This window comes from Triturus cristatus, chromosome 6, assembly GCF_964204655.1.
Source record: "Triturus cristatus chromosome 6, aTriCri1.1, whole genome shotgun sequence".
In the NCBI taxonomy this organism is placed as follows: domain Eukaryota; kingdom Metazoa; phylum Chordata; class Amphibia; order Caudata; family Salamandridae; genus Triturus; species Triturus cristatus.
In genome coordinates, this window is record NC_140589.1 from 402,391,516 (window position 1) to 402,406,124 (window position 14,609).

At 42.2% G+C, this 14,609-nt stretch overlaps 1 protein-coding gene across 1 annotated transcript in view; it reads left to right on the forward strand.

Annotated features, from left to right (window-relative positions):
- DLGAP2 (DLG associated protein 2) overlaps positions 1-14,609 on the forward strand; it is a 1,278,043-nt gene that overhangs the window by 961,625 nt on the left and 301,809 nt on the right. The window contains exon 7 of the mRNA XM_085610808.1: positions 7,203-7,549. Within this exon, the coding sequence (XP_085466934.1) occupies positions 7,203-7,549 (347 nt within the window). The remainder of the gene's footprint in view (positions 1-7,202; positions 7,550-14,609) is intronic.

Sequence of the window (14,609 nt, forward strand, 5' to 3'; positions counted from 1 at the left end):
TCAAAGCAGACATATTAGGCAATATAAAAAGTGCATGTTGACAGAAGAAACACTAAAGCCCACACTAGTGAAAAAATGAAATCTGAGCAAAGGCATTTTATTTTACCAAAAGAACACTGTGCGCTTTTTACATGTTAAAGCTAGCACATAGACTGACAAGTTAGGGCTTTTAAAATATCTAATGAATGAAGCCAAGTGGAAATACTCAAAAATGTTAAATCTTTTGAGAGGAGTAAATTAGACCTGCTTCATCATGAATGAAGCTTCTTAGCACATGATTATAAACTGGTCTCCAAGTGGGCCAGGTCCTGCCCGTGCTCAGCACTGGTAGTTTTTAGAAGCAGCTGCCGAGACGGAACCCTATAGGGCTCTCCATTTTTACCCTCAGGGTTAAAAAATATACATCACTGCTTTTGATGTAACTTGAAAGAGACTCATTCTCCAGTTTAATATACCGCAAACTTGTAGCACTTTACATGAGCACCAGTTACATTGCACAAGGACAAAAACTTTAGATTTTTTTAATCATAGGACGTCAGGCTCGAACCTGTTTTCTAGCTCCAAGCAGATTTGTAGCAGTGATATGTGACAGGAATAATTGTGCCTTATTCTTTTTGTTGCATTTTGTGGTGGTAATGTGTTCTGTGGTGTTTATGTTTTTGTCTTGCATAATTGCTTTGTGGTATTGTTGTGTTGAACTGTGGTTGTTATGTGGCATTTGTTTTTCCTGTCTTGTTGTGCCCTGTGTTGTTTTAGTGGTGTGTTCGCTTTTCTGTTATGTTATTGTGCTGTGTTCTGTAATTACTTTAGAGATGTTAGCAAATCCTGTTCCACATTTCTAGCAAAAAAGCATATCATTCTTTTAAAAGTTCGATAGACAAAAACCTGTTTATTGAGGTAAAAAAAACACTGCTCCGGCCCGCCAACTATTATGGACACCAGTGAGCTCAAAACTCTCTTTATGTCACTTACTTGGCCCCTGAATGTTTAAGAACATGGGTTTATGGACAGGATCACTGACACAGCTGGTACGCTTTGCAGCTTCAGATGTAAACCACCAATAGAGATTACTGCAAGAAGATATACTTACTAAAATAAAGTGTTATGCAAATGAGAATATCAATATTTGTGAAAATTTGTGACATATCGTAAAAGAAAAGTTGATTAAACTGATGGGTATGTTGTAATAAAAATGCTTTAATGGATAGTAAACTTCGAGTGCACCAAGTAATCGAAGGTCGTCGAACCGTACAGAAACTGTGCATCATAACATGCAAATTAACAGTCAGACATCTACAGCTGCTGTCTACTGGAGGCAACGTGAGCTGACCAATGCCATGAAAGTTTAGCAACGTAGAAAATAAATCTAATTTTGGAATTAAAAAGCAATAGAATGAAAATACGGTATTTGATATGAAAGCTCATAAGAAACGTACCTGAGTGAGTGTGAAACCTGGAAACAAGTAGAGACCGTGCAAAGGGGACCGTCAGTGCAGTTTTATAGCCTTCGAATATGTATTCCTGATTCTAGTCTTCAGATTGTAAAGCTTCCGCTTTCTAGTTTGGCAATTAAGGATTGCCAATAATCATAATGAACCGCAAGGAAAAAAATGAAGTTAAGCCGCTCTCCTCAACAAGCCTGCTAGAACCCCCAAAAAATCTAATTCCTTTTACATGAACTGTCTCTGCAAGTTAATATAAAACTTTCAAGACAGACAAACAGTGGGAAACGTGGAAGATGCAATACATTGGAAGCTACGACGGGCGCCCAAGCTGAGCACATATGAAGGAAGGTAAACAGTGTAATATGAATAGGAAACAGACGAAGCAGCAGATTTAAACAGGAAACTTGATGGCTAGCGAACTTCACAATTCCATTTGATTAAACGTTGCGTCTGAACTTCACACCCATAAGCATGTTTTTGTTTGTTCCACGATGTTTGTACTAGGCAGAAACTTACTATATATAAAACACTGCGCAGACTGGCAGATGCTACGGCAAACGGAGTGCTATAAATAGCAGCCAGCAACAGCCATCGCTTACATTGTGCCTGTGTCAGGTCCAACCTCTTTTGCCCAATGTGAGATTTATTGTGTACAGTTGTCCAGCGTGCAGCGTGTGCGGTTTTAGACAAAGCTCGTCCTTTTTAAAAGAAAATGTTATTTTGCTAACATGAGCTTCTGTTAAGATATCACCGCAAAACGATCTGTGCACTTTAAAACTCTGTAAAAAACAGCCAGAGTCCTCTGCTACAGTGCCACTGAAACGTTGGTGTGCAGTGCAGTCAAATCGTATTTTGCAAGAACCAGAGAAATACAGCTCCCTCTTGACTCAGGCTGGGAGGTTCGCCGAGGGAGGTACTTGGCCAAAATAAGCCAACGCGCAAGCTGCCGTGAATCAGATCTGACCGACCTCCCAAACCTGCGGGACTGCAGCGCGCTTCCCTTCCTGCTCTGCTGGGCGGATGCCTGCGTCCTGGTAAACACCTCCCTCTTTGTGCGCAGCAGCGTCTGTATAGCGGCTGCAGGATGCATGCATAGTATAGCCTTCTGGACAGGTCAGGCAAAATAAAGTGCAAGACTCACCCAGCAAATCACAGGAGAAAACAAGCATTTACAAATGCAATAGGACCTATTGCATTGTAAACAAAAGTGTAGGCGTCCAAGAACATACGAACGGAAGTGGGGGGTGGGGGGGCAGAGAAGTTACAAACTGCGGGAGGGAACGGGGCAGGCAGTGGAGCAAAAGAGTTTTTAAAGTAAAGGGACTGATAGCCGTGGAAGGAGAAAAGTGACAACATGGCTCTCAGGAGGAGGGACTAACAAGCTCAAAACCAATGAGAATGCAGGATTTACAATTTAAGCCAATGAAAAAGATGCTTGGAAAGTGGGTGGAGCTTCCCCCACTATACTGTATACTGCATGCCTCGCAAAGCGAGCAATGCATTGCACTGCAACGCTATGTGAGACCTAAAAAGGGTTAACATGTTCAATGGTAAATCTAACGATAAGCATATTCCGTGTACCAGGCTTCTCCAACAAGCAGCTCCGGAACTACTGGTAGCTCTCCAGCTACCTATAAGTAGCTCTTTTGTATGCAACACAGATTACTAAATTAAATATTGAAGTTTAAAGTAAATAATAAAGTTTTTGCTTGGTTAAATAATACAAAGTTTCTTGCAATGAAGGCCACAACAGATTTTTCTCTGCAGAGAGACAGCCAGCAACTCCAGGATCATGGGCCCAGTTATGGCCTGATGGACCAAAATAGAAAAACTGTGAAAAAATCTCCCGGGTTCGATGTCAGTTCATGGAATTACAGTTCAGAGATCTCTTTTCTCTTTTAACCCTACAAAACCCATCCATAATATTTTGTACCTCCAGTTTGTTAAAAACTAAAGAATGGATTTACACCTATCAAAGCAAAGGCTCACTTTTGAGTAAAGTTCTAGTTTCATGTCATGTTTAGTATAATTCTGGTAGTCATTTTTTTCTATAGAGGAGAGCAAATATGCCCGTGGGAAACACCACTTTCTTCACCTCTCATTTTATTTGCCCTTACCCCATCAACGATATACATGAAATATGGCATAAACAGGCAAATAGTGGATTTTTTATAACATTTTCTGCAGATTTATGGAATGATGGCAAATAGCAAAACAGAAAACAGCATTTTAAAGGACGCTTTCACCTAACCACAACTACACACTGGGTATTGCCAGTGCGTAATACCATTCACCTATTTAATATTCTATCCAACATCCATATTAGTTGTGGTAGATGCAAATAGTAAACTGTAAATTTGAAAGCTTGAAACATTTTAATATAGAATCTAGTATGAACCTCTTTTTCAATGCACACATGCAGCACAGTGTTCTACCCAATAGATGTGCTGTTTTCAATACAGGAGAGAATTAACTTTCAGAATGTATGCTTAAACTGAAGAGTGTGCATTAGTGAAAGTAGTAGTGTCAATTTCAAACCACTGCTCTAACTTGCAGAACCAGCTTCCTTTTGGAGGGGAGCAGAGATTGCCAGAAGGGAGTTGCAGTGTGTGGCTGCGCCTCCCCTCCTGGGGCCCTCAATTAAGCACCTCAAGGCAGCAAATAAAGTGCACTAAATGGGCACCATATTTTAGGTGGAGCATAGCTAATGTTCATTCAAACAGCTTCTTTGTGTGCCCTTGTGGGTAATATAGCATGGGCTCATGGACAAAGACATTCCGTTATTTGAAAATGAGGGAACACTTGATTGCCATTGTGCCAGGGCAAAATCTGCACCCACGCAATGGTTAATATAGGAGGATATAAAAGCAACTGCAGCAGTTTGCATGTCACAATATTGAATATAGAAATATCATTTGGAGTAAATATTGTATCCTAAATATAGCTAACAAAACTTTTATCCTATTGGTTGACAATATTTTTTAGCAACAATATACTGGTACCACTCCTTGCAGCATTCATCAATGCGTCCCTGGAGGTACAAAAAGAGAGTGCAAACGCCTGCCGCACATCAAAAGCACTTTTGTAATCTGACTCCTATAATGTTGAAATGCTTCTGTCTTATCAGGACCTGTGGACAATGCAGTCAGTTAGGGTACCATGGGTAACAGCTGCTGCCATTTGCTAAATATGTTATTGTTCTGTAGCGGTGGCCCTGAGGAGCTGTGGGGCTGCGATGCAAGGCCTTGCATCAAGGAGGCTTTGCACAGCAGCTGTTCCAAAGAGCTGTGGGATACTCTTGTAATGCCTCGACAGCAGCAGTTCTGATGCAGAACTATGAGGAGATGTGTTGCGCTGCTGTGGTTCTGCTCAAAGACCACACCTGGACTGGCAGAGGACCTTCAGGCCCACTTCCATGGATCCAGGACTGGGGTGGCACCACTTACGGGGCAGGAATTACAGCAGGGAGAGTCCAGGTGCGGTGGTCAAGGAAGTTGGAGCATTTTCTGTCCATGAGAATCTGATCAGGAGGCCAACCAACTAGCCCGTGGAGTCCCTCTGGTAGTCCTGGGCTCAAGATGTAGGTCAAGTCCTGTCTCACTCAGGCAGCAGGACAGCAGAGTAACAGTCCTTCTTACGGCAGAGCAGCACAACAATCCTTCTGAGTCTTTCACAGGTCCAGCAGTGTACTGAAGAGTTGGGTCTGGGGGTCAAATATTTATATCCAGTACACACTTTAAGTAGAATAAGCTTATAGAGTCCTCCTCCTACATAGATATCTGGAATTGTCTGCCTCCCAACCTTGGCCCAGCTTGTCTGGGTCACAAAAGACTAGTGTGAAACCTTTTTTGAATGTGCTGAAGAAGAGTCTTTGTGATGTGCAAATGTGATAGGTGATTGCTCATCCCACTCCTCCTGACAGAGATGTCCCAATCTGACAACACCCATTCCCCCTTTGTCTCACTGTCTGAAAGTCATACACAAAGAACAACAGCCAGCGACATCTAGTCATGTGACCCAGGATACAGACTTCAGACACCAAATGGTTAGGACAAGACAATGACAACTAAATGTGGCATTTTCAGAATTGTGACTTAAAATTCAACTTTTCTATTTAAGAGGGTTTTAAATTACAATTCTTTAGAGACCAAACTTGATCTTCCTACCTGCTCCCAATTGAAAGTTATCAAATTAAATGTAATAAGGTAACCCAATATTATCCTAAGGGAAAGGCAGGCTTTGCAGTAGTGAAAAACAAATTTAAGAGTTAATTTAAGAAACAGTTTTTAGACAGATCAGTACATAATTTGTCCTGTATAACAGATCAGTATCTGAATATTTTTTGCCGAAACATTGGTGATAGCTAGTAAAGCAGATTGTGGCTCAGGTGACCAATCAAGTCAAACTTCCTACCTCAGTGAGGAGGCTCTATATTCATTGTTTCTTAGTATTTAAGTTTTTGTTGATGTTCAGGCCTGCACTTGCCGCCCACACCTTCGTAGAGTGTAATACATTTTCTATACAAGAGATTCTGATATTCACATAACTATTTTTGTTCACTGAATCATTCAAACGTATAAAAGGTTAACATAATTTCATGACAAATATTGTGTTAGTCTACATAATCGTTACTGATGTTTATCATTTGTATTGCATCTGGCATAATTTTTTTATATCATTGTTTTATTTAACAAAATGTAGAATGATCCATAACCCAAGTCAGTGTAGAATTCTGGGCACATCATACGCAGACATGCCTCACATGAATACATGCACAGAAATAATTAAAAGTAATTCAATTTTTAACGCAATTGTATGTCATTTTCGTTGAAGAAACATATTAGAGCTTTTGCAACTTCTAACAATGTAATAAAGTTGCCATAACATTTTTCATATATTTTGAGGAGAGAAAGTAACAGCTGTTATCAGTGGCATGCATTTTTCGCTAGATCTTAACTGCTCTCAACAATCCATGTCCTCAGCAAGGTCCTAGTGTTGCAGAAGTTCATAAAAGTCCTAAATTTACTAAGGCTTTGCAGAGGTGCTCATGTGGTGCAAAGTGGCGCAAACAGGCCCCGTATTTTCCTGTGCTTTATAACGGGCCTCGTTTTCAATTTAAAATTGGGATGTGTAACTCAAGCACTCAAACAGATCTTTAAATGATTTTGTCCAGGTGGGATTTTGCTGTCCACCAGCATATCAGAGGTCTTGAAAACCCTGTGGAAGGAAAAATCGGGAAACATTTACAATGCATGTGATACATCGCATGCCATTACAACGCAAGTCATTACAACGACTCGTTGTCACATTGCATGCCATTATAACGCAAGTAGTTACAACGACTTGCTGTAGAGGGCAGAAGGTGTTGGATTTGTTGGATTTTCAATCCAACACCTTCCCTACTGTTCCACACACTAGAGTTGGAATAGTAAATTATACTATTCCAAACTCCAGCACCCCCTACATCAAGTCGTTGTAATGTCTTGCGTTTTAATGGCTTGCAATGTAACAGTGCATCGTTGTAACAACTTGCGTTGTAATGGCATGCATAGGAACGCATGTGTTGTATTAAGGGCTATTCGGAAAAATCAGTTGTGTCCTGTTTGGAGATACTTGTTTCATTATTTAATAGAAAGCAAAGTTGTTTTTTAAACCATTCATTTTAAGTCCTGAGTACATTTGTTGTTCGCATTTACATGATGTGGAAAGATGTGTGCGTAGTAAGTAAAGTAATGTTTTTTTTGTTTTCCTGTATAGCTGTTACCTATACAAGTTACAAAAAAACACCTCCCCCAGTCCCGCCTCGCACAACGTCCAAACCGCTGATTTCAGTGACGGCACAGAGCAGCACAGAATCTACGCAGGATGCCTATCATGACAGTAGGACTCAGAGGATATCCCCATGGCCCCATGATGGCCGAGGACTGTACAACTCCACAGACAGTCTGGATAGTAATAAAGCAATGAACCTCGCCCTGGAGACTGCAGCAGCACAGCGCCATGCATCTGAGAGCAGTTCAGTTCGAAGCACCAGTGACAAGGCGGTTCTCGCGACAAGAACAGAGGATTTTCTTAAGAAGCGGCGTTCCTCTATAGGGATACAGGTAGAATGTTATTATCTTCTATTCTGCAGTAACTTGTTTGTATTTTTGGCTGATAATCGGCCCTGCATGTGACTGTTGAAAAGAGTGAGATTTTAAAATAAAATTGCTCAGTACAAAAGAGTGTTAAGCCAATACCATGAAACAAATGTGACAACAGAGTCTCAATTTACCAAGCATTGTGAAGTACAATTTACAGTGAAAAGTGCACCTGTAGTATTTCATAAGCAAAAATCAATGCTTAAGTTAATATCCAAGTTATCCAAAATATCTTTCACTTTGGCAAATATGTGTATACACATATATTGTTCATCTGGTACTACATGAAATAACTGAAAGTTAAGCTTTGTATGCTTCGTCACATTTTGAGAATATATTTAGTACATTGGATCACTGGAAAATGTGTGCTGGTAAAATCTCAGCTGAAAAGAGACAGAGCCCTCGATTACACATAAACATCGGGCGGGGGAGTGATAACAGCACTAACAATTGATTATGTATTATATGCATAATTGAATTTTGGTCACAATCACGAGATCTAAGAGGTCAGAAGAATTAGCGTTGAGTAAGACTGGGGAGCGAGCTGAGGGGAAGAGGAGAGCAAAGAGTAGGTAGAGAAGCTGAGAGGTGACAGTAAAAAGGGAAGCGCAAAGTGCAGAAGACAGAGAGGATGACAAAGGGGAAGAAGTGGGTAGACTTTTTAGAAGGTTTAGAAATCAGTAGTATTGCATTTCAGGTGCATTTGAATACAGGGGTTTACGTTTTTTTGTAATATGGATATGCAATATCTCGGTGCACACAATCAGGCAACATAAGGCCATGGTTGCATATTTCATTTCATGAGAAATTGGACGACATAACAACACAAATAAGCTAGGTACAATCAGTCAAGGAAAGATGAGAAGAAAAAAGCTTTTTCAGAAGAACAGCAAACAAGTTAATTGATGTATTTAGCATATACACCTCATACTCAACTAAGCAGTGCTACCTCACACCAAACAGAGTTACCCAACACATCCAAGCATTAAGGCCTCTAACAGTATCATGATCAACTCAGGTAAGAATAATCGAAGAATGTGTTCTGCAAGTTGTTTTTTAGGTCTCGCTTAGGGTTGCAGCGCGAATGCGCTGCCATCGCTTTACGAGGCATGCAGTATATACTGTAGTGTGGAAGCTTCGTCCACTCTCTGCCCATTGGCTTTTGTCTTAAATGCTGCCTTCCGATTGGTTTGAGGCTTGTTAGTCCCTCCTCATTCATCATTTGTATCCTTCCACAGCTATTGGCTCCTTTACACCTTGCACTATTTTCTTTTAGGTCTTGCCTAGCGTTGCAGCGCAAATGCGCTGCCATCGCTTTGCGAGACATGCAGTATATACTGTAGTGTGGAAGCTTCGTGGAAGCTCCGCCCACTCTCTGCCCATTGGCTTTTGTCTTAAATGCTGCCTTCCGATTGGTTTGAGGCTTGTTAGTCCCTCCACATTCATCATTTGTATCCTTCCACTGCTATTGGCCCCTTTACTCTTAACACTATTTTCTTCCCTGTCTCCCCACCCCACCGCCTCCTCCCTCAGTCTGTGACTTCTCACCCCCCCACCTCCCCACTCACGTTCGTGTTTTCTTGCCTGTCAGCACTTCAGTTTTCATCTTTATTATTGACACCTTGAAATATGCGAGTTCAAGATGCGTGCTGTACAAAAACTTCTCGTGTTTAATGAACTAGTTTTTAATGTTACTCTAAATATAATAAGACTCTAGGCAACATTCGGGGTATGGCACCTCTTAGTTCACAAATGGCATTGTTGTCGGGCGTGAGGAGCGACAGTGTTTTAACTTATGCTTAAAACAAGCACTTTTAATAACTTCCTCTCAATTCAGTGTTATAATGTTGTGTACTGAGGTGACGCGCTAAAGAAATGCACTTTTTTTAATTCTGAAGAGACATTATCGCACATTTACATCATGTTTACTGTATGATTAACATGCCGATCATTTTCACGGCTCGCCCACTGGCTCGTATACGCTTGGCTCGTCTCCGGCTGGCTCTACCTGTTAATTAATATATTGGCTCGCGCACCTTTAACAAAGAGAGATGAATGGATACATGATAGTGAGCCCGGTAGATGGTAGAGAAATAGACTGGTGCAGACAAACAGACAAAGTCAGTCTCCATTGCCTCAAGTCAGAATCATCACTTTCAATAACCTGGAAATCTGCCAGCAACTCTAGCATGCCCCAACCTCATCCCCCTCACCTATTCTTAGCAGAAGCGGCAGATTCTGAGCTGTGCCCTGCTGGTGCAGAGGAGCACAGCAGAGTTTGTAGAAGCGCTGGGATCCTTAGCCTCTCCAGGCGGGCACCTAATCCTTCCGGGTGCCTTCACCCTCAGGATAAATTAATACATTTTGTTCTGTGCTTTAGTCGCCCCTCTGTGAGCACTGTCTGGTAGATGAAGCTCTATGTTAATAAATACATTCAGAGAGGTGGTTGTGTACAAACAAACAACATCCACAATACCGTACGGTGTGAACGTGTAGTTAAATACCTGCTCATCGAATACCTCATTGGCTGATCATTCCATGGCACTACCAAAATTACATTTGGACATATTTGCTCAACTATAAAACACTCCCTTCTATGGGTCATTTAACAACTTGGGGCTTTGGGGTTAGGTAACCTACTTTGGATGCTGTGTAAAAGAGTTAATACAAAAATTAATGCAATGAAACTAAGCAACCAGTACTGTTTAAAACACTGTGAAAACTGACACACATTCTGGCATTTTGTTTAGTTAATGTCGATTTTCTCATAGATGCGAGTAAAGTACGCTTGACATCATAATGAAATATGCACACTTTTAACTAATAGCACCGGGTGACCTTTGACACCTAGGCAATGAATACATTTTCATGTACCCCCGAAGCCCCCCTCCCCGCCCCCTTGGCAAACTTCATTGCCTCCCACTGTTTGGAGGATAACCAAGACGCAGGAGAGTGAGTCAAATAGTCTAGATAATGAAAGAGAAGCCGGGATTTGGATTCAGATGCTCCGATCCCGATCGCATTGGTTAGTCTGTAAGCACTACTTTTATTAATGAGTTTCGCATTAGTGAAGCACCACGGTGTGCATGTGTGGCGACACTTCTCCCATGAGGTACATGCCAAGCAATTGTTGACACAATCCACACTTTGCGTCTTTTTCAATTAATTTACTATGAAGTGCAGGACCTTTCGTAGAGATTTTGCACACTACATACATTCACTCCAAAAATAAAACGCGTAGGAAAAAACATTGCCATTTACAACGTCAATAGCTCTAACTCACAAATGCGAGACCTATTTGCATTGCAAATGCTTGTTTATCTGCCTTGTGCTAAATCTCTTCACTATATGTACACCTCACACTGCCAAACAATGAAGACTCCCCAAATATCATGATCAAATAAGGTGCATGCAACATTTAGAGAGATCAATGCATAATCAACCACCTGGTAAAAGTCCAAAAATATACATATAATTATGTCACAGCACACTGGTGTACTTCCCAACCCTGCAAACAATGCAGTTTCCCCACAACGTCATGAAATGAAGTACAAGAGATGCACCCATTTCCCTCTATAATGGGTTTTCATGCAGCTAGCATCACAAGATATGTGACGCTAAACAGGCCAAACTCCCACTTCCAATCTGTGTAGTCTTTAGGCAATATAATCGGGATAAAAGCAGAAGCCACTCTCTTCAACACGGTCTGCCAGCTTGCATAGAACACAGAATAGCTCCTGAGGTAGGGAGGTGTTATTTCATGATTATTTAGTTTGCTCAAACTTCATAATCTAATCTTCTTGCATGTTCAATATGCATGGTGAGCACAAAACGTCAGGTAATTGAGTATGTACTAACCAATTCTCCCACAGCTTCCCTCAGGCCCTACAACTTGCAAGTTATATGAAAACACGCATATCCCTGCTAAATCCATGGGAAAAGCCATCATTAAGTGCAGCTACAGTTCCTACAAATTAGCGTTTGAGTGATTTTCACTGTGATTTACTACCTATGCACTGAACAGAAACCATGCCCTTATCCATAAAAAGAGAGTCTCTTAAATCCTACTACTCTGAAGGTTATCGCTGAAACTGTAAATCACTTTATAGAAAGCCAAATCAGCTGCAATACTTGCTTAGGCCCAATATTTCCATCTCCTCTTCAGCGGGTGTGCTTTGAGTGAACGGTCTGTTCTTCAACATGCATACAATGTGCTTTACTTCAACAAATCAATGGGTCATAAAAATGCACATGCTAGCCAGCTAACTTCTAAGTATCAACAACTTTGGGGTTTGTAGTTACCTGTGATTTGCACAAGAGATTAATCTCCAGCTCAAGTACTTGAGACTCCTATTTTAATCTCGGGTTGTATTAGTCCAATTTACACAAGACTTTATATAATAGTTGATCCTATGTCAGGACCGGTGGTGAGGATAATGCATTAAATCATAACTTTGCTGATAATAAAAATTATAAAACTAAGACTCCCAAAAGTCCATGGGAGGTTACAACAAAATAAAAGCAACCTATCAAGTAATGGCAGTCACAACATAGTCCATCATCATTGTCCATGCTGCCTCTTTTCTTCGTTGCTCAGCAATCACAGATAAGTGTTTCTTCTTTCTCAACTGCTTTGCATATGTTTGATTTTAATGCCTTTTTTTGCGCTGTGTGTAATAATTTGGCATTGTCTTGCTTATTGTGATTTTCCTTCTACTCTAGCTGCACTGCAGGAGCATTCCAGCCCCCCTTATGCGGCTGTATTTTGATTTGTTGGTAGGCCCAGTGCCGCCCTCTGACCACTAGGTGGTGAAGGAAGTGACCCGATTAGGGCCACCAGTGTCACTCGCGACCACCTCTCCGCCTTCCATAGAAATGAAGGGTCGGTCAGACAGTAGAGAATACAAAACAAGTATATTTTTATTCAGATACACTCGAGCATAGCCTCGTCTGCCCAGTCACTTAGGGGTGCTGCAAAGAGGACTGACATCAGCAAACATAGAGATGCATTATGTACATTGCAGAGCCAAGGAAGGCCCGCCCCAATTGGAATTTTACAAGCAGTACAGTAGGATGAGCTTCGGCTTAGAGGACAGGCACACATTATCTCTACGCCAAGGTCGTTTTGTTCGTGCCTACCTCTAAACTAGTGGGAGAAAGCCTCTATCTAGTGGGAGAAAGCCCCAATCTAGTGGAAAAGGCATGTGCAATTAAGAACAGTGTATCCATTAGTACAGCAAGGCATAGCCTTGCAGAAATTTAATTTTTCCACAGCCTGCTTCAGGAGGAGGGAATATACAGTTAATGGCATGATTCAAAATGGCGACTAAACATAAAATGGTGCCGCAAATGCTAACTTATGCAGAACAATATGTAACAACACAGTGAGGACATTTTTTATATTCTAAAAGTGGCACCATTCCTGCACCCATCAGCTCCCATTCAGATTCGGGAGACGTGCTCCACAGGAGTCTTCCCTGCTCTTTCCCCACAGCCTGGAGGCTGACGCCCCAAGGCATGGGTTTTGTATACCATGGTGGACTCGGTTTGGTGACACCCTACTGGGCTAAGCCATGAGTGTTTTCAAGCCCTTTGGGGTCTGTTTTTACTTGTGGGCATGTTAGGCGCTTGGCTAACCCTCAGGTCTGATTAGCGAGTTTCACTGAATATTGGCCCGCGCAGCAGCTGGGAGTTTGTGACAACGACCCTCAAGGTCTATATTTCTATATTGTGGGCATCTTGTGGCAGAATTCTTATCGCCCTGGGGACTAACTAGTACTTTTCAATATACACCACCCCGTTGCCCCATATTTGGGGGTTTCCCCTATTACTATTGATGCTTTTGGGCCTGTACATCTATTTTCGCCCTGATGGGGATATTCTATTGAGAACGCCGTTCTGGCATTTCAAGGGACACCATACCAGGCTGATCCTGTCTATCCATCTGGGTGTGTTGTGTCCCTAGGACCTAGATCCTGCCTGATTGGTAACCTCTAGTCCCCCAAAATATATACTGGATTTCCCAGTGCCACATCTGACAGTTTCGCCTGTCACCACACTGACGTCTTCCTGGAGGTCATGCAGTCTTTGGAGAACTCAGGATGATGACTTCTGTGAGGCGGTAGATGCCCCCATCCATAGGGCAGTAGCAGAGGCTACGGCCCCAGCTGAACATCGCCTATATAAGCAGGTCTTGCAGGATTATGCCAGAATGAATCATCCCCAGACCATCATAGAACCCGGGCCTTCTCGCCGTAAGCGGCAGCTTACCGGATGGACCAGTACGCTTTTGCGCTCCTTGAGTGGGTTTTTTTGGCCCACACTCAGCCGCCAGCCGGTCCATCGGTGACGGCAAGTGATTTGTTTGAATGAAACCCTCTGTTCTCGCCAAATGTTAGGGATGGTGATGATTCCCACGAGGATTCAGATGGGAAGCTGGGTTCCTCGAAGCCATGGCGTTCTCTTACAGCTAATGATGCCTTGGACCAGCCTTTTAATGACATGACTTCCGACATGCTGGATCCTGATGATATAATACATCCACGCTCTGCGGAGTGCACCCCAGTGACTAAAGTGGCAAATTACGTCACGGCCTGGCTGTGCAAACCTCTGGAAAAGGAGGCACACAGTTGCTTGTGCGCAAAATGTCCCAGACCATCATTAGAAGGGAATGTGGCCCTTACTCACAATATTGAAGGGATGATGGCCACCTTTTTGGCTCAATTAATCAAGGATCCCAAGTAAGGGATTGATCGGTCCTGGCACTCTTGCCAAGACCAACATTTGGACATTGTTGGACCACTAAGTACATTTTTGGATATGGCGGAGGAGGCCAACGTTTCAGGCTCATTGATTATACCTGAGGTCCTATCTGGTTGGGCTCAGAGGGCCTTAATCTTTTTAGGTAATGCCAACTCAGCCCTGTTTATAGAGCGCTATCACTCCTGACTCATCAAGGTGGACTCTAAGTTGTGAGACTTGGTGTCTTCGGAGGCAGGGATGGTGGCCCAGGAAAGCTGGGGAA